The sequence below is a fragment of the Thyridium curvatum genome, assembly GCF_004353045.1.
Source record: "Thyridium curvatum strain D216 chromosome Unknown NODE_12_length_601061_cov_81.036774, whole genome shotgun sequence".
Classification (NCBI taxonomy): domain Eukaryota; kingdom Fungi; phylum Ascomycota; class Sordariomycetes; order Thyridiales; family Thyridiaceae; genus Thyridium; species Thyridium curvatum.
The window spans coordinates 281,956-301,137 of NW_022156767.1; the positions used below are offsets into that span (position 1 = coordinate 281,956).

General features: G+C 55.4%; 6 protein-coding genes across 6 annotated transcripts; 3 read left to right on the forward strand and 3 right to left on the reverse strand.

Annotated features, from left to right (window-relative positions):
* On the forward strand, positions 1–3,021 carry E0L32_002898 (uncharacterized protein; the record flags this gene model as incomplete). Its single annotated transcript, XM_031137138.1, has 1 exon — positions 1–3,021. One exon carries the CDS (start codon positions 1–3, stop codon positions 3,019–3,021), a length of 3,021 nt encoding a protein of 1,006 aa, XP_030999508.1.
* A 142-nt stretch (positions 3,022–3,163) lies between these two features.
* Positions 3,164–4,298, reverse strand: E0L32_002899 (uncharacterized protein; the record flags this gene model as incomplete). Its single annotated transcript, XM_031137139.1, has 4 exons — positions 3,164–3,297; positions 3,357–4,128; positions 4,221–4,237; positions 4,280–4,298. 4 exons carry the CDS (start codon positions 4,296–4,298, stop codon positions 3,164–3,166), a joined length of 942 nt encoding a protein of 313 aa, XP_030999509.1.
* A 1,154-nt stretch (positions 4,299–5,452) lies between these two features.
* Positions 5,453–7,273, forward strand: E0L32_002900 (uncharacterized protein; the record flags this gene model as incomplete). Its single annotated transcript, XM_031137141.1, has 1 exon — positions 5,453–7,273. The coding sequence occupies one exon, from the start codon at positions 5,453–5,455 to the stop codon at positions 7,271–7,273; it is 1,821 nt and encodes a 606-aa protein (XP_030999510.1).
* Positions 7,274–7,793: 520 nt separating this feature from the next.
* E0L32_002901 (uncharacterized protein) lies at positions 7,794–10,556 on the reverse strand (the record flags this gene model as incomplete). The annotated part of the gene is made up of 4 exons (XM_031137142.1): positions 7,794–8,091; positions 8,157–8,664; positions 8,733–10,286; positions 10,346–10,556. 4 exons carry the CDS (start codon positions 10,554–10,556, stop codon positions 7,794–7,796), a joined length of 2,571 nt encoding a protein of 856 aa, XP_030999511.1.
* An 866-nt stretch (positions 10,557–11,422) lies between these two features.
* E0L32_002902 (uncharacterized protein) lies at positions 11,423–15,565 on the reverse strand (the record flags this gene model as incomplete). Its single annotated transcript, XM_031137143.1, has 1 exon — positions 11,423–15,565. One exon carries the CDS (start codon positions 15,563–15,565, stop codon positions 11,423–11,425), a length of 4,143 nt encoding a protein of 1,380 aa, XP_030999512.1.
* A 1,424-nt stretch (positions 15,566–16,989) lies between these two features.
* E0L32_002903 (uncharacterized protein) lies at positions 16,990–19,134 on the forward strand (the record flags this gene model as incomplete). Its single annotated transcript, XM_031137144.1, has 1 exon — positions 16,990–19,134. One exon carries the CDS (start codon positions 16,990–16,992, stop codon positions 19,132–19,134), a length of 2,145 nt encoding a protein of 714 aa, XP_030999513.1.
* Between the last annotated feature and the right edge of the window lie 48 nt (positions 19,135–19,182).

Genomic DNA, 19,182 nt, shown 5'->3' on the forward strand with positions numbered 1-19,182 from the left:
ATGCGGTCTGCTGGTCTGCTCGCCGGCTTCGCCCTGCTGGGCGCCTCAAGACTTGCTTCGGCGGGCAAGTGTGTCCCTCGTCCCTCCAGCACCACCACGGGTGCCGGTGCCGTAAGCTCGCCGTCAGCAACGACGACAGCGCCTGCTGAGGTCAAGGTCGTTGTGAACGACATTGCCAACGGGAACTTCGCCGGTTACGATCCCAACTGGCCGGGCGGCGTCTACGGCTTCAACAGCACCGGGGATGTCCAGCTCATTCAAGGCTTCGGATATCAGGGGGATGGCAGCAAGGAGACGGGCTGTGTGCAGATGACCTCTGGTGTCCAGCGCCGGAGAGGCCGAAGACAAGCGAACACCGACTACAATGCCATGATCGAACAGAAGCTGGAGAACCTCGATTTGACGACGCAATACACTGTGCGGTTCTTCTACACCATCCTCGAGAGCACAGTCGCCGGTTCCTGCCGGTATGATGCCTATTATGGCGATGTTCTGTTCAAGTCGACCGACTATTTTCCTGTTGTGGCGAAGACGAATCCTGGTAACACGCCGTGGCGGGAGCTTGTGACCTCTGCGGCCGTGACCACGACGGACGGCTACCTCAAGTTTGTCTTGAACTGCGCTTCTGGCGCGTACGCACAGGTCTTCATCGACCAGGTCTTCGTGTCAAACAAGGTCACTCCTGACGATGTCGATAACATTTCGCTGCTTTACACTTCAATTGGTAGTGCGACACCCACACCCAGCACTCCACAAAGCTCAACGGTCGTGGTGACAACGACTTCAAGCAGTTCCTCACCTGCTGTGCCTGCTTCCACGGAGCCTTCCACCAGCAGCTCTTCGTCAACCGTCGCATCGTCCACAACGGTGCCTCCCACATCTACCAGATCCTCCCTGCCATCTGGCGTCTCCTCAAATAGCCCGGCTATCTGTGTTTCCTTGCTAAACACAAACACAAACGGCAAGATCTGCAGCAAGCGCATCTATACTGTCACAAACCAGTACCGGGTCATAAAACAGGACGACATTACAGCAGAGCAGTGCGGTGCAGCTTGTTTTGCTGACCCAGCCTGCCAGTCCTTCGCTTGGAACACCATGGGCAAGTGCGCCAATACGTGCACCCTCAGCACAGCGGGCGCTCCCGATACAAGCTTGAACAGCGGACCGACGTCGCCCTATGCCTGGGACAGGGCCTGTATCGTGCCGCAGCAGTGCCCGGTGAAGCCCACCGGCAATGTCTGTGTGGACCGCGCTCCGGCAAAACAGTGTAACCAGATCTTGGGCACCCCGAAGTTCTGCGCCACGCCGTTCTACTCGACGCCGATGGCTGCCCAATGCGGCAGTTCTGCCTGCCGGGATCTCTGCATGCAGTATCCTTCTTGCAAGTCGTTCGCGGTGGTCTACGGTGCCAACTCCTTCACCTGTAATCTCTATGCTGGCTCTTCTGCTCTCGTGGCGACTTCTGGAGGAAGCCAGCTCTTCACGGATGTCGACTGCTACCAGTGTGACATCAGCTCAACCTTCTCGTACAGCTACGTCGCAGGCCTATCGGACCCTGCTGGTATGCCACCGCTGCAGTGCTCGCCCAACTCGGTCTCCTCGATCGTACCTTCAAGCACATCATCTCCTACGCCCACACCTTCATCTAGCTCGACTACATCTACTACACCCACCAGTGCCCCAACACCAACACCCGAGACATCGACGACCTCGAGTCCCACCAGGACCTTCTCAGGCTGCTACAGTGGCCCCACTGGCACCGTGCTCGGCCAATGCACTCTTCTCAGTCCATCGCCTACCGGATTGACTTGCGCCAAACAAGGGACCACTACCACCCAGATCAACTACTCTTGGCCCCGAACCATATACCTTATGCAGAACAGCCTGACAGACTGTGCCGTCATCTGTGCCACAGACCCAGAGTGCAAATCCTACGCCTTCGATGTCTCCAACATAGTCTGCAGGTTCGGGAAGAGCTCGATCGCAAAGGCAGGGTTCGTGCCCGATGCCACGGCGAGCATGTACTGGAGCGATGCCGCGTGCGCCGACTGTGTTCTCTGCACGTACCCCTCCGGCTCTAGCACTACTTCGACCACATCTTCCACATCTTCCACGACGGCGGCGGCATCGCCGACGTCGACATGCGCCTTGACGAACGGTCAGGGGTGCACTCTGAAGACATGGGTGACGGCAGGGAGCATATGCCAACAAGTTGGCTCCCTAACCCGGAGCGAGGTGTGGGGTGTTGACATCAGGACCTACCCATACCAGGGTAATCCTGCTCAGTGTGCCGCAGTGTGCGCACAGATCAGGGGCTGTGCGAGCTCTGCATATGATTCGCGCCGGGGCATGTGCCAGTTCATCACCCTGTCGTTGACGGGTGCCGGCTTCAAGGCCGGGTCTGGGTCGGATTCGGTTACGTGGAGCGACAAGGCTTGCTTCGATTGTCCTTCATGTGACCCGTCGAGCAGCACCCCTACCACCAGCGCCCCCAGCTCCGGACACTCTACTGATCCGGCGACGACCTCGTCGACTTCGACGTCGCTGTTCATTCCCGGTTACCCAGAGTCTACTGCTACCTCTTCGAGCTCAACATCCGTCTTCATCCCCACCTATCTAGAGACGACCAGCCACTCAACTGCTTCGCAATCGCCTGAAGTCACTGCTACTCCCAGCTCATCTGGCCCATCCACATCGTCCAGCTCCGCGCCCTCATCCACCTCCTCGGCGGCCTGTACAGCTGCCACCCCTGCGCTCAGCGACTTGGTCACCTGCGGTATGCCGGGATCGAACGGCCAGCAGGCGCAGACGGCGATTCTTCCCAGCTATGTGATCAAGGCTGTGGGCAGCTTGGCTAATTGTGCGCTTGTGTGCCTGCAGAGGACGGACTGTAAGGGCTTCGCGTACTCCCTTACTGATACAGCCTGCTATCCTTTCACCAAGGGCACGGCGGATCTGGGTTTGACGTACTCGTCGAGCAGCAAACTCAGGTATTATGATTCGGGGTGTTTCTCTTGTTAAATATTTCATTGTTCAATTTTCTTTCTGATAGACTTTACATTTGCAACTTGGGTATATATTCATTTACCAACTGGAAAAGCAATAATCGACGTACTTTGCCCTCCACACGAAATCCTCACCGTGCCTGTGGCGAAAGCCAAGCTCAGTTGAATGCCTTGACCTGCTCCTCTGTCCAATCCCAGAACTCCGCTGCGTGTCCATTCCCGCCTTCTGCCTTTGACTTTGTAGCATCGAGCAAATCTCCACGGATCGGGAGGAGCCGGCCGAACGGAGCAACTATGGTCAGGGCCATTAGGTGTTAACTCTATGCTGTCCCGATTAGAGCCTCAACTTACCCCATATCCCGCTGTTGGCCAAGCCGATATCCTTCGAGAATGCAGCATAGAGCTGCGTATACGCTCCGTATACAGGCGGGTACACGATACGGCGCAGGAAGAATTGGACCAGGGCAGGGTGCTGGCGCGCGAGCTCCGTGCTGTTGTTTCCGGGGTTCAGAGGGACGCTGACGACGCCAGCGCTTCGAATTCGGCGCGCGTACTCGGCCGCGTGGAGCCAGTTGGCAGCTTTGCTCAGCGCATACCGATCCATGTGGGAGTATCTCTTGTAGGCCGCCATGTCTCGGTTGGCCGTCATGCCCCGCGATCTCTCGCCTATCAACTCGGTGCCGAGGGAGCAAAGCCACACCACGCGGACGGAGCCTTCGGGCTCGGAAGGGACCGCGGCAGCGAGAGCGGGCATCAGAACCTTGGTGAGGAGGAACGGACCGATGACATTGACACCGAGGTTCATTTCAAAGCCTTGGACTGTGTCTTGCGGGCCCTTGGTGTCGACGTACATGGCTCCAGCATTGTTGAACAGGCCGTTGAGTTTGGACTCGCGGGAGAGGAAGAAGTTGGCCGAGGCCTTGACTAAACTTAGGTCGGACAGGCCGAGTTTCATGAAGGCTAGGGAGCCTTTGGAGGATGGGTAGGCTTTCTTTATGTCGTCGATGGCCTTGTTGGCGCGCTCCTCGGACCGGGCGGCGACGTAGACCCGCGCATTCTTCGAGTACAGGAGGGATGCTACCAGCTTACCCATACCAGTGTTGCTGCCTGTGACAACGTAGACCTGTATTCATGTCAGCCAATCCACGCAGACGCGCGGCGGCAACTGAAACCAGTGATTAAGAATTTTTTGACTGCTCCCATCTTTCCAATTACGTCCGGAACATCACTTTCTGAAAATGTCAGCTTAGGTGGCAAGAAGCTGGTCCACATACTCGAGAAAGACATCAACATGATGGGCAACTGGCTTAGATATGGCACGGTACAAAGATTCTGATTGTTCACTGAACGGAAGCAGGTTTGAGTTCGAGGGCAGAGAACTGCTTGACGGCGCTTTATTTCCATGTGAAGATGAGCAATCGGAAAGCCGGGGTGTCTATCATACCCGTTGAGTAGTGCTTAGTCGCATTTATGAAACAGCAAATAGTGAGACAGCACCCAAATCATCATATCGGTCTAGTGGCTATAGACCATAGGAGCTCAGCCAACTGGATCGGTCACAACGAAGCTCCACCATATCTGGACTTCTTCCCAGGGAGAGATATAAGAGAGTGGTAGTATCTATCTGTCAGGCTGGCTTCCATCGCTCAAGGTCTGTTGGGGCGGGTCGAGTGACGAGTCAAAGTCTTTCTCTGCTTAGACGAAAGCATCATATAGGGGGCGCTCTTTTGGCAATGTTGAAAAAGACAAAAAAATGGGCATGTGCGTCACCAGAATGAATCTCCATTCGTAGGACATCCTCGGGGTCAGTCTTGTAACTATATGTTTCTGAAATATAAGGTCTCTCTACTCCAGAGCCAAGTACCAGTACATTTTAAAATACCATATTTTGCAGACTTGGTACAACTTGTCAGCTGAGTGTTAACTATGTCCTGTAGAAGCCTGGCAGGATTCAAATTTGCCAATTTGCAAAGACGCCACTGATTCTTTGTACTGAACTTCATTCTCAATCTTAAAGTCATGCACAAGGGTAATCAAGGAATGCGGCACCAGTACTTGAATCCTGCTTTTGGAATTGGGGGGAACACACTTTTACCGACATAAAGCCGGGTGCCTTGGGGAGACAACGTCTACAGAATGTCTAGACTGGCTGGTCCCAAGATCCATAAATAAGATTGGATCCCGCAACAGTAGCGCTGTCAAATTTCCATTTTCTCTCTTTTTTTTCTTCCGCATTCATTGTCACCTTAATTCACTCGTTGCAACCAAGTGTCATGATCATGCAGGGGATAACCCAAAGTGAATCGGATTTACTCCATTTAAAACACTCACCTATTAGCTTCTTATGGCAGTGCGGGACTGTTGAAGGCGATTTTGTCGATGCTATTTGGGCTGGAGATGTCGAGAGATGTCGCGAGCTGTTAGACACACATCCCGGGCTTGGTAATATGCCAGTGCATTATCATCTCCCGGCGCGAAGAGCAGAACTAGAGCGCGACCGAGCTATCGATCAGTCAACAGACGACGACCCATACGAGGAGAATCCTCTCTGGCTAGCCCTTACCAACTTGTGCAACAAGGTGCCAGGAAACCATGGGGGCTGTCATTCAGCAGCACACTCACTCACCATCGCAAGGTTACTAGTGGACCATGGAGCTCGTATCGGATCTGGGGGCCGACAGAGACTCTTCTTCGATATATGTGGATTTTACGATGATCCGGGAGTCGTGGACCTGCTCGAAAAGGCTGGCGTTGATCTCACATGGGGCGAAGGCGACGATACTCGTGGCGATCTGAGCAGCAGTGACCAGAACGATGCAATGACCGTGGCCGCAGGACGTGGCGCTGAAGGAATAGTGATCTCTCTTGTCGACAGAGGGTGGCCAATATCTGGTGCCCACTATGGCTCTGATCTTAGCGACAGCTTGCTACATGTGGCAGCCTACCACGGACAGGCCCATCTCGTCAAAGTCCTTCTGCAACGTGGCGCTGTTAAGGACCTGCATTTGAGAGCTAAGAGGATGCACTTCCGGGATCTACCTACCACCTTGGACCCCGATTCATTCGAGGGACAGGCTAAGGCCCCAAGGATAAGGTATGATGATACCCCTCTCGAGTACGCGTGTAGAAGCCCTTGTCCGCTCGAGAGTCTTGGAAAGACCATCGAAGTTCTTCTCGATGCCGGAGCGGCACCGAGCCAAGCTGCTCTCGAGAATGCGGTGATACGCGGCTTTGGGTTAGACATACTGCATTCACTTTTCAAACCTCCGGTTGATATACATGGACGCTGCGCTTTTTCCTCCTGCTACTGGTGGCCTAAGGACGTGTTCGAAACTGGTTTTGGCAGCCGGAATGCTACTCTCCTTCACGCGGCCGCACTGCAGTCTAACGATATCACCGTCGCGGCGCTTTTCGATCTAGGGGTCGTCAACGATATAAAGGATCATCTAGGCCGGACAGCTTTGCACTGGAGCGTGTCGGCACTTACTGGCCGGAGAGAAAGGCCCTCGCCTCGTTCGAGACTTGAGTGCGTCAGGCTTGTCTTATCAAAGCAGGCGGACCCAGACATTCAAGACCACTTTCAGCGAGCTCCTTTGCACTATGCAGCACTATTCAAGCAGGCCAGCATCTTTGGGCTTCTGGTTCGCTCCCACGCGAATCCCAACGTGGCTGATAAAGATGGCGCCACACCCCTTCACTACCTAGCTGAGCCAGTTGACATATGGCGCCAGAATGACGACCTGGACATCAAAAAGCTGGCGTCACTCCTTAGCTCACCCAATCTCAAGGTCGACCAAAAGAATCATAGCGGAGCTACTGCCTTACATGTCGCCGCCACCAACGCCTCAGTACCTGTTGTGGAACTGCTTCTCCTTCTCGGCGCAGATCCCACCATCACGGATGGCCAGGGCAAAACGGCGCTCCATCGAGCATCCTTACGACCCCAGTGGCAGGGATCCCACGAGCACGACCATCTCGGCGGCCCAGGTGAGAACGATGGAGACAGGATGGCAGCTCGGATGAAGGCCCTCCTGCTCGATGCTGGCGCAGACCAGACAATCATCGATGACCACGGCCAGACTGCAGCCGATATCGAATCGCAGGAGTCCCTGAGGCTGAAGCGATCCAGAGATGAGTTTCTATCAGGGCTTCCAAGATCGATTGGCCGTGGCCGCGGCCCCAGCCGGAGTAACCTCCAATACACGCTTGCGATGCATGTCAAGGCCAACGCGGAATATTGGGCCCATGAGGAACGGCCTGCTTACTGAGAACAGGTTATGGGCATCGGGGGGGCATAGCAGTGGGCGCGTGACAGTGAGAGTCCACAGTATCGATCTCTTCTTATGCGTGTATCCACGGTACCTATAGTACCAGTGAGAATTCGACTGGGAAAAGGAAACACGAATGTGGCCTATGATGTCGTTTCTCTAGATGTTTATGGTGACTGCAAGTGTGACAATGAGACTGCGATGTGGAAAGGAGCGGTGCTACATAGTCGATACCTGTATCAATTCTCTAATAAGATTAGGTAGGGAGGAAAGTCGGACCGGGAAAGAACGCGGCGGGTTAGTTAATTAGTCATCAACGCCGGCTGGGGGGTATGTCTTTGAGACTGACACAGCGCTTCTCTGAAGAGGTCGACTAACATGCCTCTATCGTGTCACAGGTTTCTTCAATACATATTATATGTGATATTCTATCTGTTAGTACATACATGAAACTGCCCTCACGCTGGCTGTCTATCTCCTGCTTCAACATGGATCCTCTTTGAATCCATCACCCTTTCATTTATTTGACGGCATCCCACAGAGAGTTCAGTTCCACCGCGGATGAGGCATAGACTCCATTTCCGCTGTCATAACTGCTCACCTTTTTCTTGTCCGCATCGTTGACAGCCTTGTTTAGGTACGATTGCTTACACTCATGTTGCCAACGTCCCATCTTGAATTCCAAACGCTCCAGAAACCTATTAACAAACTCCTGGTAAGCTCCGAGCCACGTGTTTGGCGAACCTGGCGCGATATAGCAAGCGAGATTGGGTGGAGGGACGGCCTGTCCTAGGGCTGCGTCGGCATCGAGGTTTGTCCTGAGATGTCATGGTTAGGATTGATTGCGTGCTACTTGCAATGGCACAGAGAGAGGAGTGCTTACAGGATACCACTGATACGGTCATGTACTGCTTTGAAAGCGTTGAAGACCTCCTGCCTGTTCAAGTACTGAAACACGAGCGCCGCGCGGACCATCTGCTGCTGCATATCCTGGATATCGTTTGTGTCGGCACACCTTGGAAGCTTGTTGTTGTCATCCGTTGATTTCTTGTAATACCCAGCAAATACTATAGCTTTGAAACCGTTCAGCTTGTTGTTCAGCAGGAAGAACTCGCTGAGTCGTCCTCCCTGGTCCGGACAGGAACCCCCACCGCAAGACACGGCGTTGGCGATCTGCTGTGCAGCTGTCTGGTCGCGGAAATGAGTGCCCGCCGCATTCTTTGTGCCGAAGACGGCCTGCAAGACCTGGCAACTGGCGATAGGGTGGTCCTCGCACTGGTTGGCCGGCGGCGGCGTGCCGGGGTCACTGCCATCGTCGCCGAGCATTTGTTCTCCGCCGATGAGATAGTAGAAGAAGCGCGTTACCATCTGCTTCTCGAAGACATGCTCCGCTGTTGACAGTTTTAGCTTCCAGTCTACTTGCCTAGGTCAAGAAAGCAGGACAAGGATCTAAACTCACTGTTATACGCGCTTGCAGGAACTTTAGCTGAGAAGGTATTGAGCTTCGGGTTGTCGCAGTTAGGTGTATTGTCCCGGTCGTAGTACCCGTGGCTGACGATGGCTTGAACGCGTTCTGCGTCTCCGGCACTGGGGTAGGGCGGGAAGGTGTATGGAAGCTTGCAGACATCAATCCCATCCACGCGCTTGTGCAAAATGGTACTACCCCATCGTTCGCTACGACGACTGGCGCGGCAATGGTCATTGCACCACTGCGGGTTCGGGATATAGCCCACACAGTCCTTACCACAAGAGAGACCATCCGTGGGAGGCTCTAGGTACTCACCAAGCATAATTCCGTTCTGCACGTGGTGCGAGTCGGGCGCGTTCAGGTCCCGGAGCCCGGCCGCGTAGAATTGGTATACGTGATTGCCATTCCACCAGCCTGCCTTGGGTCCATTCTGAACACACTTGTTGATGAGGTTCTCCGTGCTGTCCCAGCACTGTTGCCAGATCTCGTTGAAGTCTGCGTTGTCCTCGGGCCACGTATCGCGGTTCACGAAGAGTTCGATCTTGGCCGACAGCGCCACCGAGACCTCGCATGCTCCGCCCTTCTGGTATATCGCTACGTATTTCGACGGGATAGCGGGTGGCGCCGTGCACGAGCCGCCGCACACGGACTCTCGTAGCATATACAGGAGCGCGTTGACATCCGGGTTGGACCTATCGGGGAGCTGAATGGCTCTTCCTTTTGTCGTCCAGTTCGGCAAGTCGTCCCTGACACTGCCAGAGGCGTCAACACACGCCGGTTGGTCGATTGGCACCGCAGACTGCGTAGGTGTGGCCGGCTTGGAAGTCGGCGGCGGAGGAGCCGCGGTCGAGACCGAAGCAGTCCAGGGCGACGTGTCGATAGGAGGGAATTTCAAGTCACCGTCACCCACGCCTGGGGTGGGGTCGGCTGGCAAGATATCGAAGCCAACACAAGTAGAACAAGAAGTGCATGAGGAAGTCGAAGATGTCGTGGATGTGGGAGAAGTCTTTGATGGGTCGCTCTTTGTTTGATGGTCGTTATTGTCGTCCGGGGTGTGCGCTTGGCCATCGGATCCAATGATCAAGGGCGGGAAGCCCGGCGGAGGTGGTATAATGCCGCCTGCGACGACATCGGCCCCGGGTATAAGTAGAATGCCCACACCAGCGCTGACAAACCAGATGGGGAGAACCGTGGGGTGTCCGTTCGCCGATGTCGTCGTGACAGAGTTGGTAGTAAGGCCGGCGATGGACGAAGTTTTGGTCTGAAACGTGCCAGACTCTGTAGATGTCTGTGGACCTACAGTAACTGGCCCTGTATCTACGGGCTTGGTAGTTGTAGGGTCCGGTGGGCCACCATCATCCTGCGGGCCAAGACCGTTGGATGGATAAGCACTGTTTGAGATGTTGTATGTCTCGCCATTTAGACTCCAAACGCCTCCCCAGTAGTTGCCATTTGTGATGCACTGCTCAATGATGTTGGTGAAAGCATCTTTGCAATAAGCCAGAGGTTTCGTGTTGTCTGTCCTCTGAACGCTATAGAGCATTGCTAGCAATCGTAGAGATTAGAGTGCCATTTGGGTCAGAAAGGACTGGAGTGTTACTTACACCAGTGGTTGAAGGTGTTGGAGAGCTTCTCCGTGTCTCCAGTTCTCCAATTCCCTGAGCAGATCGAGTCGAGTGCCGAGTTGGCTGTCAAGGCTTTGGCAATTTGCTCGCCAGACGGCTCATTGCCTTGTCTCTGTTGGTTCTGCAAGCAATCAGCAGCCAGGACAGTTCTGCCCAGAACGAGAAGGGCAACTCCCTGACGAAACATCATGTTTGCAAATGCGAGAAGCGGTGATGGAGAAAGAAGTTCTTAGCATTCAGCTTGGACTTTTGGCTCTATGGAAATCAATCATCTCAAGGCCAAAAGCCAAGATATATAGTAAAATCTCCTCCCAACCCAGGGGTCAATATGTCAGGTGAGTTGCGAGTACTTTTAGTGAGAACGGCTTTCAGAGAGCCGCCCAAGGTATAATTAGAAGCAGTTGGGGCTTAGACAGTCACTTCAGGAGCTAGGTCAAGCCCATAGGCCGACTCGGGCGTATTTGGGGGCGGGCTGATCCCATTCGTTCACTGGGCGCTGACAAAGTCCGCAGGCCTTTTCACTATTCCTGTTGCTCGTAGGCTATTGGGAAGCAAATCTTCTATTTTGAACAGCCTCTTAGCTGAAGTTCCTTCAATTTGGGTGAATTACAGTGGCTGAAGAATGGGCCTCAACGGGGGCCAGGCTGGATATGACTGAGCGACAACATAAACGCCACCGGAAATCGGTGGTAGTTTTCGACCTTTAAAAATAGGAGGTCGGGATTCAAATTGGTTTGGAAACAAAAAGAACAGGATATTCTGAGAGCTGGTAGCGGAACTTGATCCCTCTGGCCTTCAAAGTCGGTGCAGTACTTGCATCTAAAGTACAGATTCAGCCTCCGGAGGATGCAAGCAGGTTTCAACGCACTTGAACCCTTACTCTATGTGGACAAAAAATGACAGCCTGATACAGTTGCATCATCGAAATACTACAGCGACATGCACAGCCGAGATCAATAGAGGCATGGGGGGCTACGGCACATTTGCGGAATATCTGAACCTTGTCCATTTGTTGCGTGTCCCTCCTCCACCACCATGGCCTTTCCTTCGCCCTGATCAATTACAGAAGACCTTGATTTCAGCTTTTTCAATGACGCACTCCCATCCAAGCCACTGCGCTCTACCAATCAACTGCAGTCGATCGCCAGGCTGAAGCGCCCATAGGAACTTCTTCACCTCTTCAAAGTCCTCCGGTCTCGTCCATCTACTCAAACCGGGCGTCTCGTGCCCCTTGTCCACGTCCCAGACACCGGAATATGTTTGGGAGCCGGCGTTTAGTCGGTTGCGTGTAAGCTCAACTGGAGGTGGCGGTGGTCTACTCCCAGGAGCCCTCTTGATGCCGATCTCATACCACGTGTTGCAGAATCGGTATGACCCGCGATCTCGAGGATATCTCTCGACGTGGTCACTCCACCCTTGGTCACGTCCCGTCACGGACACAGCTATGCGCGAGACTGGGATTTGGAGGTCGTTGGGCAGACGGTCTGTTTCTAGGTAGACACCGCGTTCGTACCCCAGCATACGCTCTTTCGGAACGCTGGTCCGGGTGCTGCTCCCGATGACCACCCTTGTAGCGTCTCGAGAGGCACTCAGTATCTCCCGCTCCTTCGTCACCGTCTCCTCTCCCTCAGGGTATACACCTGCTTTGAGCAGAACCTCTCTGCATGGATTGCGTGATGATACCTTCATTGCGGCCGTTACTCCGTGGCAGTCCTTGATGGTGAGGTCCGGCTTGTAGCGCATCAATATTTCCACGATATCCTTTCTTCCCATCTCCGTTGCCCAATGCATGGCCGTGCGGCCCGCTCCACCCTGTGCGTTCACATTGGCTCCCTTCTCTAGTAGGTACTCTATGAGCTTAGCATTGGTGAACTGCCGCCCCGAAGCCTCAACCAACGGCGTCTGGCCGAAGGGGTTCGGAACCTCGAGGTCGCCTGTCCCGTACCGGTCGATAATCGCTGCCACTATAGCCTTGTCGCCAGACATGACTGCTCTGCGGAGTAGCGTATGGTTCGAGTCGGCCAGGAAGACACGTGGGTCGTCGAACTGCTCAATCAGCCGTCGGCAGACGCGTGCGAATCCGTGGTCGCAGAGCACCGTGAAGACTTCGCGCGCCTCAAAGGCACTTATCTCACGGCCCATGGCGCCGATGAGATGGTCAACACAGTCTTTCCAGTACAGAGCCTTGACCCGCACGGCGGCCAGAAGCGCTGTCCAGCCGTCTATCTGCTTGGCGTGGAGGACGTCGTGAGGAACGTGTTTCACCAATGTGGCAACATGTGCCCTGCGGCCATGTACGGCCGCATTATGCAGGACATTACAGCCCCATTGATCCTGAACGGTGAGATCGGTGATGGGTATGAGGATGGCGACGTTGTCTCCCGTCGACACAACTGGCGACTGGACGGCCAGCATGAGTGGTGTCTTCTTCTGTGACTGCAGCGCATTTGGACTGGCACCTGCATTCAAGAGCGACCTAAGCACTCTGGTGCTGCCATGCAGGGCAGCCAGATGCAGTGGTGTGTCTTTCCAGTATATTGTGTGTTGTCGAACAAGATCGTGAGCGCCCTTCGTCTTCAGGAGGACGTCCACGACCTCAACATGATCCACATAAGCTGCTTTGTGCAGAGCGTTATTCTCATCAGTGTCCCCACGAAGAAGCGTCTCCAGCCCTCTTGGCATGGATTCGAGCCTTTGCACAATACGGCTGGCAATGGATTCGCTTCCGGATATGGCAGCCTTGACTAATGGGGTCTCCTGTCTCGAGTCAATTTGACAGACGAGCTTTTGTGCCCTGGCTTTGTCACGTAGCAGCTCCTTGACCACCGTTTCTGCACGAGCTGAGCATGCCGCAGCCAGAGCTGTCATTTCATCCGGCCCATTGTATCGTGTTGCGTTGGCACCCTTTTGCATCAAGACCTTGGCAACCTCTGCGGAATTTGTGAAGGCAGCCAGAATCAGAGGGGAGAATCCAGAGTCTGCTTTGTCATTCGTGCGGCGACTTGGGCGATCAACATCATCAGGGTGATCATCTAGCCAGTCTTTGGCCATGTCATCCAAGTTGTGTAGGGCGAGGTAATGCGTTGCGTGAAAGACTGGATCGCCATCATCTTCGCTCAGCATATCCCACATCCGATCTTGCCATACGCCCAACTGTGCCCATGCTGGCTGGGTAGCAATTGTCATGTTGTTAAGAAACGCATCGCTCTCGAGCTGTTCAACCAGATTCTCCTCCCACGCCTTCTCCCTCAGTTTGATAACTCTCGCCTCGTTGCTGGCTTGAGAGAGATGCCAGCCCCAGTGCTGCGCGGCGTAACGCTGGAATGGGGACTGCGTGACAACTTGGTCCCAGTCGCTCTTGGTCTTGCAATCTTGATCTATTTGAGAAAGACAGTCCACACACGCAGTAGCCATGGTAATTTCTGCTTTTTCAAAGTATTTCCCCTTCTTTGTGACATCGTGACAGAAGTCGCGAACGGCCTTGTGCACCTGGACTTTTGCGGAAGCCGGGTCGTTCCCAGCATCAATCCTGAGGAAATAGCAGGTCGACTCTGTGAGCTTCTGTATGGTGTACTCCTCGGCCTCGTCGCCATACGCTCGTCTCCGTGAGTAATGAGTGCGGGAGAAGGCTATGGCATGCTGTATCTCCTTGACCGTGAGGCTACCGCAACTGTAGATGGCCCAAAGCAACGCAAGCTTACCGACCTCCGCATCATCCTGTGACTGTTGGCTGTCAACACGCTCGATGGCCCCGACGATGAGGTCTTCCAGCCTCGTAGCCAGCCGATCAAGTAGTCTCAGCAGGGAGCGCTCCTCACGTTCAGACATCAATGCCCGTAACTGCAATTGGGCACAGAGAAAGTTCCCGTTCGCTGCGTTGATCACGCGATTTGCGATATCTTGCCGCTTCTCAGGGCTTGCTGCAACAGCCACAAGAGCCTTTGGAGCTGTAAAAGTAACTGAGGGGTCACCTTGCACTATAAGCTCCAAAGTTGTCGTCACATACGTCTGCAGGGCCGCGGCGTTGTCATTGACATCGAGGATGCGTGCATGGATGTCCTCGGCGTAGTGGCCCAAGCCCTCACGTGAGGTGACGAATATCCTGATGGACGGACTTGACAAGTTCTTCAGAAATCGCAGGACCTCGTCCTTCTCGGGATGCTCATCCAGGGCATCGACAATAATGAAAGTTGTGGAGAAGTCGCCAGCTATGCTGTTGAGAATCGCTTGGGGCTTAGGTGCGTTGCCGGCTACCATTGTGCCTGCGACCATCCTTTCGGTGGATTCGAGGCGTTGGTACGCCTTTGTTGACGACGCATGCCAGAGCTGGTAAAGCAATTGCCGGACCAGATATCGACAGATGCTGCCGACATCTTGGGCTTGTCCCTTTTTGTAGCTACAGTAGAATAATGCAGCAGCAACATCCGGGATCGAGGTTGCATCTGATTCATCAAGATCGATCTGTGAGCTGGATAAGAGGGCCAAGTTTGTATTGCGTAGCTGGTCGACCATGAAAGAGGCAATGCACGTCTTGCCGGTTCCAGGTTCGCCGAGGGCCCACAACCATCGAGACTCTGCTTTCTTCTCACTCAGCCAGCCGCGCACTGCGTGGCTCTCGAGAATCCAACTGGGTGGACTGTGCTGAGAATTGGCGAGTTGCTTGTCCATTTCGCTGTCCCCGTCATCCCGGGGGAGTGAATCAAGACAAGCCTTGATCCTGTCGTGATCGACAATCGCCTGGGCTTTCTCCATCATATGCTGCAGGCGCTCAACTTGCTCTTTCACATCCCTCGTGTCTTTGGCCATGAGGACGGTGACCATTCCTTCCAAAACCGCTTCCGCATCTTTCATCTCCTTCACCTTGCTTTCGATATCCTTCTTCTCCCTGATCCATGGAATGCCATGGCGAAGCTTCCTCCACACGTCTGCGCCTTCCAGTCCTTTGTATTTCTGTGTGATGTCTTCGAGAAGTCTACGGACTTTTTGTAACGCAGGCCCACATTCTCCGCTCAGTGCTTCTCGGTCGGCCTCGTTGAGGTTCTCCGACAGCTCGACGATGCGCTCCAAGAGGGCGACCGACGCCTTGATTCTAATAACGAGTCTCTCGAGCTCTCCAGGCGCATCCTTGATCTCACCCACCTTTTTGACGACATAATGTGCCGCCTGCGCAACCCCGAGAACGGTACCGAAGATGTCCATCCTCGACTACAGACAAGTGGCGCACAATGGGGAGATGAAATCAGGCACAACAAGAGGCATGAAGAAATGAACTCTCTCGAGAAAGATGAAGAGAAAACCAGGTCACAGGCTCCAGTGCTGGTAGAAGTAGAGCCTGGTGTCCGGAAGGAAGAGAGAAAACATAGTAACGAAGCGAACCGTGCCTCGCGGTTTCAGATTTGCCATCGATGCCTAAGCACTCATGGAGCACAGGCTGTGTTTCTGCATCACCACTGCAGCTTACCTACGTGAACGCCGCCGATTGGCTTGGTAGTTTGGGGGCCGTCTTACGCCTCTTCGATCGACCATGCAGCAGACTTCGCCCTGTGACCAGGGGAAAGACCTTCATCACGGGAGCCGATGCGGAAGCAACACCGCAAAACATCTTCGGCGTCGTGAACAGAGTCTGTATTGAGTACCCGAACCCCATTCCATGATGTCTTATGTGTGATGTTCGTGATGTTTTGCAAGCTCAGGTTGAATTTGTGTGGGCCTACCGCAGTTGTGTCGTTATTTCAAACGATGCTCATCCAGTGCGTACAATTGGTTTCCATGGTTGTTCTGCAACAACATCGTTCAGTAGGAAAACTCTACAGGAGAAAGAAAGCCATTGGACGTCAGACGAAGACTACCTAAACTCAACCTGAGACATACGTTGATTAGGCAGTATGGAACAGAACGTTATGACATGGCTGTTTGCCAGCTCCGCAGACCATGGTGGTGCAACAAAGCTGGACCTAAAATTAAACAAACAGAACTCCAAGTGAATGAGGGAACAAATCTCCACTGTTTTAGGGGCGGATCGGCAGCGGGAATAGCTGTGGCTCAACGCCTAGAGAGGAGGTCCCAGCTGTGGCTGCATGCCCAAAACCGGCTTTTGGTGGGCCGAACAGCCATTGGTACGCAATTCAACGTCATGGATCGGGTGCGGCTTCGTCATCGCCAGCTCCAGGATCATCACCACGGTCTAGGCCATTGGCCTGTTCAAGCGTGTTTCCAGCCCATGCTAGTCCTGCCATCCATGCTTACTATGGCGTCTAGCTCTCACTCTTACCGATGAAGGTTCGATAATCTGATTTGCGTCTCCTTGCCGGAGCCCGAAAGCTGGAGCTTGTCCCACCAGCTCGAGCCAGGCTCTGTGGAGAAAGAGGCCGGCCCTGATGTCAGAGGAGCCCCTCTTCTGCCGCTGAGCATCGTCAGACCCTGCCAAGACTGGGTTTATGTTTGATAGGCGGGGTTGCTTTTGTTGGTTGTAAGGTTTTGGTCGGTCGGATGACGTACAGAACGGCTGGTTGGCGTTCGGGTTCATAAGAGAGGCTTTCCTCGAGCCCGTTCTGGGTTACGAAATCAATTCCTCATCACCAACCGCTCGCTTCCTTCACGAACACAAGAATAGCACCAACGAGATGGGTTTAGGTACGAAGATCAAGGATGCTCTCTCCCTTGAGCACGAGTCTCACCCCGAGACCCCCCATCCTCCCGGGTCGTACCCAGAGGAGAAGGCTGGCAAGCACAGTGACGGACGCGAGTACGTCGCCCCTCATGGCTCTGCCGTCGACAAGGCAGGTGCCGCTGGAGCTGGCTCATCGACACACAACAAACTTCACAGGCCCGAAGACCCTCGCTCCGTAGAGGGGCCGCACCAGAGCCAGACACGTCCACAACAGGAGGGAATCATGACCACCGAGAAAGGCCCGCTCGGACACCACTACCAGGACTCCGGCGTCGGTATCGGTCATGACCGAGTGCCCGAAAAGGGCCACGGCATTCCCGGTCAAGAGGCTGGTCTAACTGGGGCTGCTGGCGCCCGTGACCCGTACTGGGGCGATGTCCAAGGCCGGAGCGGCGACCGTCATCCCGCCGCGGGACTTGGTGCCGGAGCGGGTGCCGGATCTGCTGCCACTGGCGCAGGTGCCGCTGGCCTCGGCCCACACGGCGAGAGGGAGCCTCTTGGTCATGGCGCCGGCGTTGGCCCGACTTCCAACCTGGCTACCATGGATCTTCCCGACCGGACCCGTGCAGAGCAAGACACCCTCGGCCGGGGAGCTGCGGGAACCACCGGCGCTACCACTGGCTACAATGACCCGGAGGGCACCCATGGCCCTCACTCTAGCCGCGCTGCTAACGCCGCGGACCCTCGCGTCGACTCTGATCGCGACCACCGAGGTGCCCACCACAACAAAGCTGCTGGCGTAGGTGCAGGTGCTGCCGCTGCGGGCGCCGGCTACGCCGCCCACGAACACCACAAGCACCGCCGTGAGAACGAGCAACTCGGCCACACCTCGGCTACTCGCACCACTGCTACGGGCTACAATGACCCTGAGGGCACCCACGGCCCGCACGCGAGCCGCGTCGCCAACGCTGCTGATCCCCGTGTTGACTCTGACCGTGACCACCGCGGAGCTCACCACGCCGGCGCGGGCATCGGCGCTGGTGCGGCTGCTGCTGGCGCCACCGGTCTCGCGGCCCACGAGCACAACCGCCGTCACGAGCACGGCGGCGTCGGACACAACACCACTACAGGCATGCCTCCTTCCGGTCAGGCTGTCGGTGGAGGCACCTACAATACCATCACGGGCGCCGGAAGCCCCGAGGACATGCAACGCCGCAGCCTTGAGGGCGGCCGCGAGTTCCCTCTTGCAGGCGGAAACACCGCTGGCACTGGGATGACTGGTGCTCATCACACAGGTACCGGTCCGACTGGCGCTCAGCAAACTGGCACTGGGATGACCGCCACCCGCCATACTGGCTCTGGAATGACCGGTTCCAATGTGGCTGGCTCCGGGTTGACTGGCACCCACCACGCTAACTCTGGCATGACCGGTTCTAACGTGGCCGGTGCTGGCCCATCGACGGCGACCACTGGCGGTCCCACCACCTCAGGAGCCACCACCTCCCTCCTCTCGGGTAACACCCGCGGTACCGGCCCCGAGTCGTCCATGGGATCCGCTGCAGTCCGGGACACCGACTACCACCCCAAGATGGGCACCACCGACATCGCCCCGACCTCGCGCGACGACACCGCCCGTCCCGTCTTCTCCTCCGAGGACGCTGGTCTTGGTGCTGCAGCCGGCCTAGGCGCCGCCGGAGCTGCTGCCCATCACCACAACCGCCACGGCGACAACTACGGCGCCACCAGCACTGGCCAGGTCGGCGGTGCTGTGCCGCCCGGTGCCCCCCGTGGCAGCATGCTGGATCCCTACTCCTCAACCACTGAGTCATCTACTACCCGCGGAGTCAACGAGCCCGGCATGACCGGCGCTACGGGTCTGCCACACTCGTCTACCGCCACTGGCCAGCACGGTAATCTTGCCGCTCGCGACATGGACCCGTCTGCCACTCACACCCGCGGTGAGCCCGGGATGACCTCCGGTCTCGCTGGCGGCTCAAGCGGCCTTGGCACCGCCTCTGGACCCCACGCCGGCGGTGCTGGATACGCTGGCCCCGCCCACGAGGGGGCCAAGGTGATGCACAAGTGCTCGCACTGCGGTAACGACAACGACATCAGCCATTACTTTAAGAAGGACGCCGTCTATCGCATCAACGGTTGAGCGAATTTCATGATTTATATGAAGAGCGAATGTTTTTGTACGAAATGT